We start from the raw sequence: 15,530 nt of genomic DNA, 5'->3' as shown, positions 1-15,530 counted from the left end.
TATTTTTATAGATAAGTCAATAGATGCCACTAATTCAAGAAATAATTTCTTATCAAATGCATACAGAATTCAAACTGGACAAATAAAAAAATCATTTAGAATTTCCCTGCAATCACCTGCATTGTCCAGGTTAAAAACCTATTATTTTTCAGTATTATTTCTTAACCTTTAAAATGAGAGCTGTCAATTTTTAACAAATATGGGGCATTTCAACATGCTATTGTCAAAAATTTACACTTACTTATTTCTACAATGTCTCCATTTCTAAAAGTTCTAATAGAGAATTTTACATCATGAACACATGAATGTTCACATTGATAAATGTTATGACATACTTTGCTATTGTTTAGTTTCAACTGAATACACTTTTAATAAAATATTACCATTTTTGTGAGTGTTACAATGCTTTGTAAATGTTACTGATAATGCTTTGCAATAACTATTGACTGATTTAAATTTTAATTCAATTTACACAGTAACCTTTTGTTAGCATTGTTTAAAATTACATTTAAAAAATTTTTTATTTATAAAAACGTGTGATAATTCATTAAAAGAAAGTGGTTTATATTACAAGAATTTAGTAATTTAGTAACAGTGAAACTAATAACTAAATTTCCAAACATTAATAAAGATGATTGAATTACTTATTATTTCAGAATGGATTTCAGGTTATTTACTACACAATGGTAAGAATTTATATCTTATAATGATAGTAAATGTATTGAAAAACTAACATGGAACAAATTAATTCCACTGGAAGTAATAAAAAACTTTGGCCTTTTGCGGAAGAAATGTTGGTCCTACTAACATACCACCACATACTTCTTAAATAAACTATAACTTATTTTTTATGCACTAAAATGTACTATTATAATTTAGTTACGCAATTGTGATAAATGTTTACGTAACTGGATATGTTTATTATACAACTTATATGAATATATCTAATGGCTATACATGTTTTAAAAGAAACTAAATCAGTGAATAATATTAAACATCCATACAAATTTTTAACAATTCAATATATCAATAATAAAAAGTAATAACATACCTCAGTATCATAACAATCAGGGACAGCAGGCATTTTAGCACCTTTTAAAGGTAAAGCTTTACCTAAACGGCCCATTCGCGATATCAATTCTGATTTTTTTGGTGATGAAATCTCTGAAGACATGTATTCATAAGTTTTATCAATTTTACTTTTCAATGCTTTCTTGGGACTAAAAATTAAGAAGAAAGAGTAAATCATTATTATTACTATTTTTTATTTATTCCTTTTTAGATTTTAAGTGATATTAACTGGACTTTATTTAATGTTTAACTTCAGTGATTTGTAAGAACTGATTGATTTTTTTAACCTCTGGGATTTTATTTTTACTTTACAACTTTTAATTTATAAAAGCTACTTATTGATAAATTCAGGTGTTGTGGAACCATCAGTTTGTAAAGATGGGGATTACTACCTACTACTCTTTTTCTGTTTAGCTTCCGGAACCACTGTACGGTATTAATTCGGAGGATGAATGAGGATGATATGTATGTATACGAATGAAGTCTCGACTGGTATCCATGACCTAGTAATCAAACTTGTATAAAAGTAACTGGCTTACTAGAATTTGAACCTTAGAACTCTCGACTTTAAAATCAGCTGATTTTCGATGATGAGTTAACCACTAGACCAGGCCAGTGGGTGGCAGGTTACTATCTACCTAGAACTTGGGTAATGCCTGCTTTTGGTATTTATTACAGTCGGCTCTTAAGAATCCAACATTCTTTAGTCAACATCTCCAATACTTTTCAACTGCTGAAGCAATTCATGTAATGCCACTAATTTTTTTTTTTTACTTCAGACTTTTATGCACGCCGTCACAACTGATAAAACAGAGATACAGAAGTGCTACGGAATCCATTTACTAACGAACACAAATGGGAAATTTTCTTGTGATTTTACTGCTATTGAGCCATATAAAGCAAAATTTATAAAGACAATCCGAGAGTTTGGTCTTGGTCCTGATCACGTTTATAATGCAGATGAGAGCGGTTTATTTTCGGGGTTGCTACAAAAAAAAAAGTGTTCATGAGTTGTGCTGAAAAGTGTGCTCCAGGTAGCAAAATATTGAAAAACAGAATTACGTTTATGACCTGTTCAAATGCGAGTGTATCCATAAGCTTGAATCGCTTACATAGGCAAGTCCAAAAATCCTAGGGCTTTTGAAAATGTAAGACTTCCTGTACAATACAAAAATCAAAGCCGATCATGGATAAGGGAAGTACTTTTTGAATGGTTTAATGAGCAGTTTGTGTCATCAGTAAAAAAATTACTTATACAAAAACAGTTACCAGAAAAAGCATTGTTAATTTTAGACAAATGTTCTGGGCACCTGCATGAAGAATACTTAAGATGTTTATCTGTATCTTATTTGTTCTGCCAAATACTACGACTATCATTCATCCGATGGATCAAAATGTAATCCAGATAGTTAAAACAAATTACAAAAAGAATCTATTATAAAGTGTAATGAGTAAATCAGAAAATTCACCTATTTTAAAATTTCTAAAAAAAAAATAAATTTTATAGACGTCGTGTTCGATCTTGCACAAGAATGGAAAAGATTCTTGCCAAAACAACAGTGTGCGCTTGTAAAACTTTGTGGCCATCTCATCCTCTATTAATTAATATGAAAAATGCAGAAAACTAGTGGAAAATGAACAAATACCAATGACATTCGAAAGTAGTGATTTCAGTCTGATACTGAATTAAACATTACTAGGGACTCGCTAGCCCAACAATGTAGTTAGGATGACTCAGAAGGAATGACACAAGGGGACATAAACGAATGGCTGACTGTAATTGAAGATGAAAATTATCAGTTGATGACTGACCGGGAGCTATTGAAGATGTGCTGGATCAGGACGAAGATGATGATGATGACAGTGAAAACATGACACCTTTGTCATCGATTAGTACCATAGGCTCATGAAAGTACTTTACTCAAAGTACTGTGAGTGAGTTTAACGTGTATATCAAGTGGGCTGAAGAAAATGAAGTGCAGCTGCCAATATTTTAACATTGCAACTTTGCGAGAAAATAATTTAAACTGCCCATTAAAGCAAAAAAAAAAAACAAAAACAAAAGACTACTGACCGGTATTTTCTGTTAAGTATGTAGTTAGTTGTATTATTGTTATTTTCTTAATCAAATTACATCAGTTATTCAAATTAATAAATGCATATAATGTTTGCTGTTGGTTATTCCATTAAAATTAGGATAATTCCAGTACACAAATTCTGATAATCCAACACCAGGACTGCTCGATATGTGTCAGATTACTGAGAGCCTACTGTACAAGCTAATAGCCATAGCAATCAATGTTATCCAAAAACAAATTTATTGATGCAATTTAAGCATACATAAAAATATTAAGTTATCTTACATAAGTGAAAATTTCAAAGTAATGAAAGGACTTCAAGATAGCGGTTCTGGTTACATAATGCATAATGAAAATCACTATTACAAACTTCTACATATAGACAGATAAAACACATAATAAAATACTTCTCTATTATGTTTATTTTTAACAAGAGGTAGAAAATATGGAGGTAAATACAAAAAAAATAATTATTACAAAATCCCAGTGATGTCATCAAATAGATTTTAATGCTGATATCTTCATCAAAAATTTCTGCCATTCTCTGGGTAAATGGGCCAGCATTTATACAAAATTTGATAATTAAGATCAAAGCAAAGGTCAATAAAAAAATTGTGCACTTTTGTCCACTGTTTGCCTTTGATCATTAATAAATAATCCTATCATGATTTATTTAATATTTATATTGAACACTTTTCACGCATGCAGGGATGCTTTTTCAAAACAGAAATTTGTCTCAAAATTTATTTTCAAAATTAGTGATCGTTCCTTTTTCCATCTTCAACTTTATTCAAAAAATTAAATCAAAACACATTCTGTGAAGCTTAAATTTTCATTTGCTCATTTTTCTACTACATGAAGTTCCTTTCATATTTCAATATAAGACATTTCTTCTACATACAACTGTACGTTCAAACATATTAATGTTGAGTTAATGTTTTTTGCAAACCATTTATATACTAAAGGTCAATGAAAGAGAAGTGATGAACAAAATGAATCACAACTTACTTATTTTTAAATAGTATTTTTAATAATATTTTGTATCTTCTGAATTAATTTGTTGCAGTATAAAAATAATATGTATCGTATTAAAGTGGGATCCCTATAGAAAAAATGGAATTGACCAAGTAACTGACATCATTACTCGATTTATTTTCAATTGAAAACACGTGGTACTTTGACCATACTTGACCGGTTCATTGAAAGAGATTACAGCATCTAAAAACTGTATCGAACCATGCTAAGAGTTTTTTTGATGAATCACTAATTTTAAAAATAGCAACAGAAACAACATTTTATAAATAAATATAAACAAAAGAATAAGTAAACATTCTTAATTTTTAATTAACAATACTTGAATAATCAATTTTTGGATAAATATATTAATTTCTTATATAATTATATAGTATCTAGTGCACAAGTATTAGGAGAAATGATTAGATCAAATGACCAGTAATAATTTATCATCCTTTTGTTTCATAACATACTAGACACTAAAATGTTTCATAGGTGCCCCATAATGTTTTAATTTACTAAGTTTTCAAAATTCAGAAGAGATAAATAAAGTAAATAGGGTCATATAGACAGGTTATTTGAACTAAGTCTTACAGGTATATTTAGAATTTAAAGGATTTTAATTTATATATTTTTATAAAAAAATTATAGAAGTAAAAAAAAATGTTTGCATAAATTACATAAAAAATTAAACTAATATGGTATAATAGATTTACAATTACATTAAAAGGCTTAAATAAAAAGTATATAGGTATAACTTACAATAAAAGTAGTACAATTATTAAAAAAAAAAGATACTTAACCTATTACAAAATACAGTTATACGTTGTTTAACGTAACCCCTGATAACAAAGTTAATAATTTATAATCTTTTTTGGTTATTTCTTAAAATCTTATTTTATGGAAACATTTCTAAAGGATAAATGAAGATTAAACACTGTAGAACAGTGAACTTTTATACAAATACATTATTTTATTAGTTCAAAATATAAACTTAATGAACATAATACTGAATATATTAAAACTTTATATGTATTTACCAGAGTTGAAAATTTAGAAAAAATATTAAAAAAATGATAAATTTGTCTAGTAGACAAAGTTCCTACTGAAAAAAAAATTAAAAACAAAAGATTTCAAAAAAAGTTTGAATGATGTAGATAACATTTAATTTTTTTTGTGAAAATGACCCAGACTTAGAAAGAAGTGTTATTGTAAAAAAGATCAATATTAAATGCAATTAGTTTGTTCCAACAATTATTAAATGAAAGAGAAAAGGAGCATAAACAATCAACTTCATATTTTCAAAAGTTGTGATTGTACAATTGTAATAACTGATGTTTTACAATAAGTAACATTTCTTTCTAACATGTATATGAATATACTTTGTGATGCACATCTTTTATTAATACTCATACAAAAATTAATTTTTGTTATCGATTAAAATAAATATTTTTAATGTATTAAAAATTGTTTGAATAAAAATTATTTTCCTTAACGATTTCATATATATAAATATAAATATATTATTTATCAAGGAACTTATCCCTATCGCGACCATAATATTTTTAACTCTGATAATGAAGTTTTGTTTAATGAAATTTCATGGAATGTATCCTCTTCGTTAAACAAGGTATGACTGTAAAGTACATGAAAAATGAAATTAAAGCAAACAAAATTGTAAAAAATTTTATTTAAGTATGACCAAAGAAGTTTAAAAAATATATATTATAAATTAAATGCCATGCTCTCAAATATAACAGATAAAAAGATAATAAAGAAAATATAATAAAGAACAGCTTGAATTTTACAATGATAACTAGATCAGAGAAATGATAAATCTGATTTAATAATTCATTTTAAATTTAAATTACATTTAAAAATATAAAACAGTTATTAGTTCTATAGAGCTAATAAAAATATGTAGATACAATACTAGTAGTAGCCAATCAGTTTAAGTGACTGGAAGTAGAAAAATATTTCCTTCATACATTTTAAAGTTTAACATTTTTTAATATTTAATTTACTTGTGTGAAGAAATAGCAATCACTATAAATAAACGTGCTAATAACAGAAGTTAAAGCATGCTAATAATAGAAAATAAAACTCATATTGAGACATTTTGGTTAATGAACACATTAGTTATAGTATAATGCAACAGTATAACCATTTCTTTAGCAGTAATGAAATAATAAGTCTGATTTTTATTGGCTGTGTTGTAGCTTATTTTTAAGTTGAAGGTGTATTTAAATCACCAGAAATGAGCTTATTAAATTATAAATACAATTACTTTTTTCATAAATAAAAAAAAAATCATAATACTCACATTTGAACATCACTGTCATCATCATTAAAATGCAATTTTGGAAGAACGATTTTATCATCAATATTCATTAATGGTTGTTTCGGTAAATTCTGATTATACTCCACTATTTTAACAGTCACATCCAAAAGAATACCAAATTTACAACTTACACCACTTATTTTTTCCCATGGTCCCTAGATAGCAATAAATATCAGAAAAATAAAAGCACAATCATATACTTACATAGGTTCAATGTTATGAAGAGATTGAGTAGTAAGTGTTAAATTCATACAAATAATAAAAAGAAGATAAACTGATTTAAAAAATGTGAAGCAGAAATCCTAATTTAAAAATAATCTAAGTATAAAATATGCTACGCACAAACAGCTTTTAACAGATAGACTTTAACGGATTTTATGTCATTCTAAATTGCTATCTAAAGAAGAGAGGCAAGTAAATGGGAGAGGGCTTGACTTTTTTTAGTGAATATAAGCGAGAGAATAATGTGAATTGCTTAATTATATTATTAATGGTGATGAAACATAGATCAATCATAAAGCAACTGAAACTAAATGGCAATCAATGGAATATAATCATTTAAGAATGTCTTCAAATCCAAAAAAAGTGAAGCAAACTTTGAGCATGACAAATGATGGTAAGCATTTTCTGGAACTGGAAAAGTATAAAACATGTACATTTTAAGCCAAGATAACATTTCTCATTTGTTTCCTAAGTAATAAAAATTTTAGGCAGCAATCATTTTGTAAGTGATGATGACAATAAAGTTATTTGAGAGGTAGACAAAACTAGTGGCTGATTTCTATAATTTGTAACAGGAAAATTATTGTGATACAGTAAAGTTTAAATGTAAATGGGGGACAACAAAGACAAGTAAAGAAAGTTTTGTTAAAATTATCAAACATTTTAAAATTATTATTTACTTAAAATTTATCACAATTAAAGGTTCTTTACCCTCAGAATGATTTTTATACTTTTATATTCTTTGATTAATGAGATCTCAGATACTGTGAAAATGGCTTATTACAATTAATCAAACATTTATGGGTTTGAGATTGTAAAACGTTAAAAATTACAGCCAGGTAGTAAGCCACAAGTACTTATGCTGATGATTGTACACCAATACGAAGAAGAAATAGATGGATTTAGAATCACAGTATATTTGGTTGACAAAAAATCAAGATTTAATTATTTAGCTCTCTCTGATTCTAGTTATACAACATTGAGCAGTTTCCCTCTAGTTGGCTAACTATGTACACTTGGGATTTTGTCGCTAAAAAACAGATCAACAAATCAGTTCATAATACTAAAAAAAATTTAAAAACCCTTAAATGATCAGACACTTAATGAATGACTATGATCAATAAATAACTACACAAATTTTTTTGGAGGTAAATTGATTTTCTGTAATATTTATTTTAAATGACATTAGCTGTTTAAATCACACTATGAACATTAGCCATTGATGATTGATGATTTCTGTTAAACCTTTATATTAAAATAAATGAAAGAAAAATACATTAGTAAAATGAAGTGTAATTAACATTATAAATTGAATTTATATATAAATTAAACCAACTAATAATTAATTAATTTTTTTTTAAATTTAATAATATATGTATATTAAAATTATATTATACTCACCATACGTCCTGCTGGTAGTATCAGTAATTTTCTGGAATTATCTGTAATGCCTATCACATGTTTTTCCCATTCATTTTCTAAAGACAAAATAAGTGTTTCACTTCCTTTTGATAATGAATCCTAAAAATAAAATGAAAAAATTCAATACAATACAAAATATACATTAAGAATGTTTTCACTCATTTGTTTTTTTTTCATTAGCTGAATGAAGTACTTTCTCAGGGATCTTTGTTTCTTCAAAATGGAATTTTATAAAAAAAAATGATTGAAAACATTAAAACTACAGACACATGTTTAGTATTTAAGTCACATAAGTAAAAATTGTTTTAATATTTTATATTCCTCTCCTATTTTTTTAAAATTAAAATCCATTCTGAAGAAGCAAAGATCTTCATGAAGTACTTAACGGAACAAAGATCAAAACCAACATAAAAATAAGTTGTTTATTTTATGACAAACTATAATACTTTTTATAAAAAAATGATAAAAACATGTTTTTAGGGATAACAAAAACAATAGTCTGTTCTGTTACAAGCATAATCACCCACTATGATTATAATTACCAAATACAATAAGTGTATACAGCTCCATAATTTTTTTATACATGATTTAAAAATAATGTAATATTTTATACTCATAAAATATTTTGAGGTATAATAATTATACATAACAATGGATCAAATTTAAATGAGAATTTTGATCTCTTCCTTGCTATAATACATTTGTGATGAAATGTTCATTATGATTTATTCAGATACATTAAACTTCCAAACTGTGCTTACTTCAGCTCCCACCCACTTTCTTCTAGTACTAAGTTAGTGTACTGTACTGTAAGTTACTCTAAAGAAGAAGTACCAACCAAGCAGTGTTATGCAATGAATCATAAAATTTTTTCGAATTAAGTATGGTCTTTTGAAATTTTTAGTAGTCTTCATACACTCTGAGGCTCTTTCATCCCTTTTAGCTGAAGTATTTGGGAGTTAAAGAAGTTTTATTTTTATTTCTGTTCTGAAGGCAATTAGTGAAATAATTCAAACATGTTACCCTTGTGTTAAAAGGGAGTAAACTTTTAATATATTTTGAGGTTTTTCTGCAAATGAGTATATAAGAATACAGCCACAGAGTAAAGCCAGGTACAAAAGTCTCAAACTCAGTGCTGAATATGGTGCACATATCCATACATTACTGATTTCTATAATGTTTTTCATTTTCAACTCATTTAAAATTTAATATTAAAATATAAATGGCTGTAAATTTAAAAATAATTTTTAACATTATGTTTTAAATAATCTAATGATAATCCTAATATTAAGAAATTTACTATTTATAATTTAAATTTACTTAAATCTATGTGTTGTAAAATATCTTTGTTTAATTGTAGAATGATGAAAAGTAAATAATAAATTTAACAAAAACAAAAATTTAGCTATAAGTAAATCTACAAGAAGCCTCTGCTTATGAATCATTGTTAAATTATTTTGCAAGTAATTAACTATGGTGTGTAAGTCTTAATAATATATACTGTATTACACTTACCCACAGTTGTACAACTATATACTTTATTTTTTCTTAGTTCTATATTCATGTAAACAAATTGAATGTATGTTGTTACAGCTAATGTTGTTACAAGTTGCTTATGTTACAGCTTTTATTTACATGAACTAGATGGCACTATCTCTAGTCCCAGAACATGAGTAACTTGGATGCATTCTGCATGCTCTTACTCATTTGCAACTGATGAGCCGATTGCAAACATTATGTCATTCTATTTTTATTATGATGGAACTAGGAATAAATAAAGTTTAATAAGTTTTTTTTTTAATATCTTGCATATTACTGAATTTCCATAATAGGAAAATAATCATGAATTTTATACACTTCACTAACAGACTACTTTTGAATTATTCAATGTTTTTCCAATTCATTAAGCACATTAGTGTTTTACAGTTGACAATATCTTAGAATGACTCTGACAATTGGCAACACGTGGATTAATAATCAGCAGACTGCTAGCCAATTAGCAATGATTAATTGGTAAATTTTTCCATAACAACACAACAGCAATGCCTTATTATGCAAGTATGTCTCTGCTCTCTGAATTTAATCACCACACGCAATCTTTAGCAAGAAAAATCTCATATTTCATATAAATCATACACATAACATTTTAATTTTCTTAACATTTGGCACGGTTGGGCGGTTATGAACATAATAATTTTAACTTTTACCTTCGTTTCAATTCTTACTTTAAAAAAATTTATACGCATAACTATAAAATTTATAATTATCAATAATTCCTGATGATGGAGGAATAATCCGAAAGCGCTTTTTTCTTTTTTTCCCCTGCTTCCTAGAGTTGGACATGTTAAAACATCACACAGCTCCAGGAAGTGCCTTCACCTCTAACACGAGGGCGGGCAGCCAGGCCTGGCTATGCCATTCCCAGCCACCCCACCTCTGCAACTGGGTCTTGGTCTTTTGTGCCTGCCTCTAACAGGGGTAACCCTGAGGTGACCATTGCCGGGTCTTGGTCTTAATAGCTTAGGGGCTCGAGAGTCTGACCTTCATCACTGCTGCCCACCCATGTAACATGTTCCCATGTTACAGACAACATGTTTGCAGACAACTCTGGCCAAGGCTGTCACCCCCTTGCTTCCCTTTCTTTTTCTTTTAGTATCTCCGACACGAATATTGCTATCATGTGAAAATTCTCCACACTTGCCAACATGGTCTCTACTATGGACTCTATGTCGATCGCCCCCTTGCTGCTAATCTGAAAGCGCTTGGATAATTAATATTGTACTCACAACTGTTGGTAAGTGGATACTTTTATTTTTTATAAAACATTTTAATTTGTTATTTAGGATTTTTAATCATGCTAATTAACATTTATAATAATTATATGGAAAGTTATTGAAATTTATTACTTAAGGATTCAATAAATAAATATACTCCTTTGTGTGACAATTTATAATGATAAATGAGATTATGGTTTAATAATGAAAGATGACTTAACTCTTATAATTGTAAATAAAAATAATGTCACTATTTGCTTTGTTGAACAATTTGTCATCTACCTGCCATCTGTTCTGATGTAAGCAAATTAGCAAGTATGCTTCCAAATGTCAGAGCTTTTCTATAATATTCTCAACTGTAATAACCTTAATTAATGTATGTTTAATTATTCTTTTTATATATTATGTATTACAGTATAAGAAAAAAATAAATGCTGTGGATGAGAATACTACACTACAAATTTCCTTATCAGTAGATTTTGTCACTTCTAAAAACATAAAAAATTCACATCGCTTTTAATACTTCATATTCAATTTAAAAAAAACTTCAGAAAATACTACATTTTCCCCAGTTTTTTGTTTATTTCTTAACATAAGGAAATGAAATAGTACATTTTTTTTTTCAAAAGGAACTGAACTCCTTGAGTTCAGAGCTTTAAGAAGCTTTCACTCTTGCTGAAAGCAGAAAATTAAACTAATCAAAAAAAGAAAAGGAAATTAAACTAATAATTAAGCTCTGATCTTGACAATTTACTGTACCATACCTTTTGGGAACTAGAATCACAATTGCTTTAAGAAAGTTTTCTGGGCAAACCCTGCTGTAGATCACAATACACAATTCCACCATCTCTGTAGTACTACTTCATTAAAACATTTAATTGCCTATTACCAGCCTATCTGTTTCAACATCATATACTGCTCTTATAACTTCTGATTTTAGCGTAGGTAACCTCTATTTCATCCATTTTCATTCTACCTACTTTCTTTCCTGTTTAGCCTCCAGTAACTACCGTTTAGATAATTCTTCAGAGGATGAATGAGGATGATATGTATGAGTGTGAATGAAGTGTAGTCTTGTACATTCTCAGTTCGACCATTCCTGAGATGTGTGGTTAATTGAAACCCAACCACCAAAGAACACCGGTATCCACGATCTAGTATTTCATTTATTACCTAATGTAGTTCTTTATTTCATTCTACCTAATGTAGAATAACCTAACGTATTACCTAAAGAATACCTAAAAAATAAGCATCGGAACAAGTTATAAAAATGTATATTTATGGGTTCTTACTGATGAGACATATGGCTTCAAAAAGAAGTTCCATCTTTCATGTTAAATACAATCATCATCTCTTGAAGTTATCAATTCTCTAAAAGAGATGAAAGAAGAAGCTTGCAAGATTATCTCATGTATACTTATATGCAAGAACAGCCAAACAAAACATCAATATGGCAATAAATCATAAGTTTTTCTTTCCATAAGTTGAAAAAATTACATTGAACTTAAGATAAAAAATAATACATTTTGAGTTGTAAAGGAATTGATGAGTATAAAATACTTATTATTACTAACCAAAACAAAAAGGTTGTAAGAAACATGAAATACAAGTCGCTTCTGAAATTGTCATAGCCCTTCTCAAGACAGCAAGCATTGCTAGGCTTACTAAGAAATTGAGGATTGAAGCGGGTTGCCTTCTTCACCGAGTCAAACATACTGTTGCATACTGCCATACATACCTCACTAAAATGTAGGAGATACTCAGCCCTACAAGGGACAACTTCACTCTGTTCCCCCAGTGACTGACTGAATAGTGAATAACTTTGACTAGTGTCTTTTGTACTTCAAATGCTGTACATAAAGATCTAATAAGAATACATATAAACATTTTACCTTTAATTGTTTACCAGAATTATCCAGCGGCCATGCAATAAAATTTATTTGAATGTTATCAAACTGTTTTACTGTTTTAGTATTTTCTTCAACAACTACATTTTGCACTATTATTGTATCTCGATTTGCTAAACAAACCCACTTGGCCAGTATAACCTAAAAAAAATAAGAAAAACAAAAATATAGCCTAAATAATCTGAAACAAAAATTACTTGATTATAAGATTTTATTTGGATTAATAGGATGTACATGTCATCATCACTATACTTCACTAGAGAAGTGAACCATCCTCTATACTAGAATAGCAGCATGTGCCTTTCATTTGGAAGTCAGAGTTCAAATCCCATTGAGGGTTTGCACTTTTCACAACCTACTGAATCTTTATTCCATATTTACACATGTATATATGTCCATATTTACACTTAATGGTGAATTGATCAGCCATAAAAGAAGAAACTGTTCCAAAAACAAGCGTTTTCTAAATGCAGTTCATATTAAAGCGAAAATAAAAAAAAAATGTTCGTTTCAGTACTCTTCCCTATCTAGTAGTTCACCAATTTGAATGTTTTCAGTAAACATGTCAAAGATTAAAATTTCATCATAGTGTTTCAAAACTGGTTTTCTCTTTCTTTAACAGCAACCCTCATTTCATGTTCACAATCTTATAGTACATTTATTAATAATTTCACTGCATGGAATTCAATAGTGAAGAATTTGTCTTTTCTTATTACCATTCTTTTATTTCTTTAAAATTTAGTTTTCTACTTATACTGATTTCATTAAAAGCTTGTACAACAACTCCATATCTTTGCTGTCATTCTCATTTGATAAAAATTTTCACTGTTTGGGAAATCAATCCACACCTGTAAACCTTTGATTGAATTTTGAATAGATCTATATGAATTTTATATTTTACAATATTAGTCAAATGTGATGTAACGTTTTATAACTTCTTTTTTTAAAAAACTGTTTCACTTTTTGGAAAATAAAGACTAGAAAAATTCTACAGGACTACAGGAATTCAAATTAAAAGGAATGGGTGGAGTTTACTGTATTGTTCATATATATGATTTAAATATATGCTTATCATTCAATTTACTAATAATAATGTAATGAATGATTGAAGTCCGATTCGAACCGATGTGCCTTCCCTTTGAAAGATCCAAATATTTCATTAATTAAAATTTTATTTGGCTATAACTCTGGAACCAATGAAAATAAGTATCACTTATGATACATCTTGAAAAGCTCGCAATGAGAGCTTATTACTGCAGTTAAGAAAAAGTCCAAAATCAAAATTTTTTGAATTATGGGCTTTTTTGGATACTTTTGGTCTAGTCAATTGCAATCAAAAGAGTACGTGCACAACTAGATGATACAATAGTCCTAAATCCAAAATTTCAACATTCTATAGCTATTCGTTTTCGAATTATGCAAGATACATATGCACGTACAGACGTCACGCTGAAACTAGTCAAAATGGATTCAGGGATGGTCAAAATGGATATTTCCATTGAAATTTGAAAACTGAAATTTTTTGCGATTACAATACTTCCTGTACAAGGAAGTAAAAAATCTGATGTAGACACCACACGACGTCCTTGTACATCTATTAAATTACATACACATATTTTTTTAATTATTTCATTTGAAAGTGAGATACAATCCTCCAATTCTTTAATGAAGTGGACAGTTACACAATCGCTGAAATATTAGTTTATATTAACATCAAACATTTATACAATTATTAATTCAACAATCTTACATGAAACACTAGGATAGAGTAAAAGTCCCTTTACTACTTGTATTAATGGATCAGTATTATTCATATCTTCATGAGTTGCTGATTAACAAAGTTTCAGATTTCTGGTGTGTCATAAAAACAAAAATTAATAATAATTAAACTATTCCGTTTAGTGTACTCCTGTATTTGGTTACAAATTGAACCGATGTGCCTTCCCTTTGAAAGATCCAAATATTTCAATAATTAAAATTTTATTTGGCTATAACTCTGGAACCAATGAAAATAAGTATCACTTATGATACATCTTGAAAAGCTCGCAATGAGAGCTTATTACTGCAGTTAAGAAAAAGTCCAAAATCATTTTTTTTTGGATTTTGGGCTTTTTTGGACAGTCAATTGCAATCAAAAGAGGATGTGCACAACTAGATGATAGAAGAGTCCTAAATCCAAAATTTCAACATTCTAGGGCTAATCGTTTTTGAATTATGCGAGATACATATGGACATGCATACATATATATAAGGAGTACTCCTACCCATCCCGGAATCACCATTAGACATAACATCAGGGTGCGCAGGTTTGAAAACTGGTTCATTCTTACTTTAATGAGAGATCAAACCACATAAAACAGGAAAATGAAGAAATATAACACCGACATGACACAACATGATGATATAACATTACAACACCAAATTTTTTTTTTAAATTACTACTACAACAGAGGCCTTACAATAACAATGCAGCCCTATTGGCTACAACCCACAAAATAAAAATGATTATAAAACTAAAAAAAAACAAACACGAAAATCACAACATGAAAAACATCCCGACGCATCAAGAAATAACATGCCGACAGATAACACAGTTACAACACAAAAACACAACATAACCCCTCAATACAAGTACTGAGTTATGTTCATTCTTTGGAGACCCCTCCCTTAGACACACAGCCGATCTTCTTACAAGCCCTCT

At 28.5% G+C, this 15,530-nt stretch overlaps 1 protein-coding gene across 1 annotated transcript in view; it reads right to left on the bottom strand.

The window, feature by feature from the left end:
• LOC142329428 (FK506-binding protein 15-like) overlaps positions 1-15,530 on the bottom strand; it is a 60,082-nt gene that overhangs the window by 28,682 nt on the left and 15,870 nt on the right. The window contains exons 5-8 of the mRNA XM_075374049.1: positions 12,815-12,970; positions 8,128-8,247; positions 6,487-6,659; positions 1,052-1,220 (exon numbers count right to left, since the gene is read on the bottom strand). Coding sequence (XP_075230164.1) covers positions 1,052-1,220; positions 6,487-6,659; positions 8,128-8,247; positions 12,815-12,970 — 618 coding nt within the window. The remainder of the gene's footprint in view (positions 1-1,051; positions 1,221-6,486; positions 6,660-8,127; positions 8,248-12,814; positions 12,971-15,530) is intronic.

The sequence above is a fragment of the Lycorma delicatula genome, chromosome 8, assembly GCF_047948215.1.
Source record: "Lycorma delicatula isolate Av1 chromosome 8, ASM4794821v1, whole genome shotgun sequence".
NCBI lineage: Eukaryota > Metazoa > Arthropoda > Insecta > Hemiptera > Fulgoridae > Lycorma > Lycorma delicatula.
The sequence above is the reverse complement of the archived record's forward strand: the minus strand, read 5'-3'. Positions and strand labels throughout refer to the sequence as shown.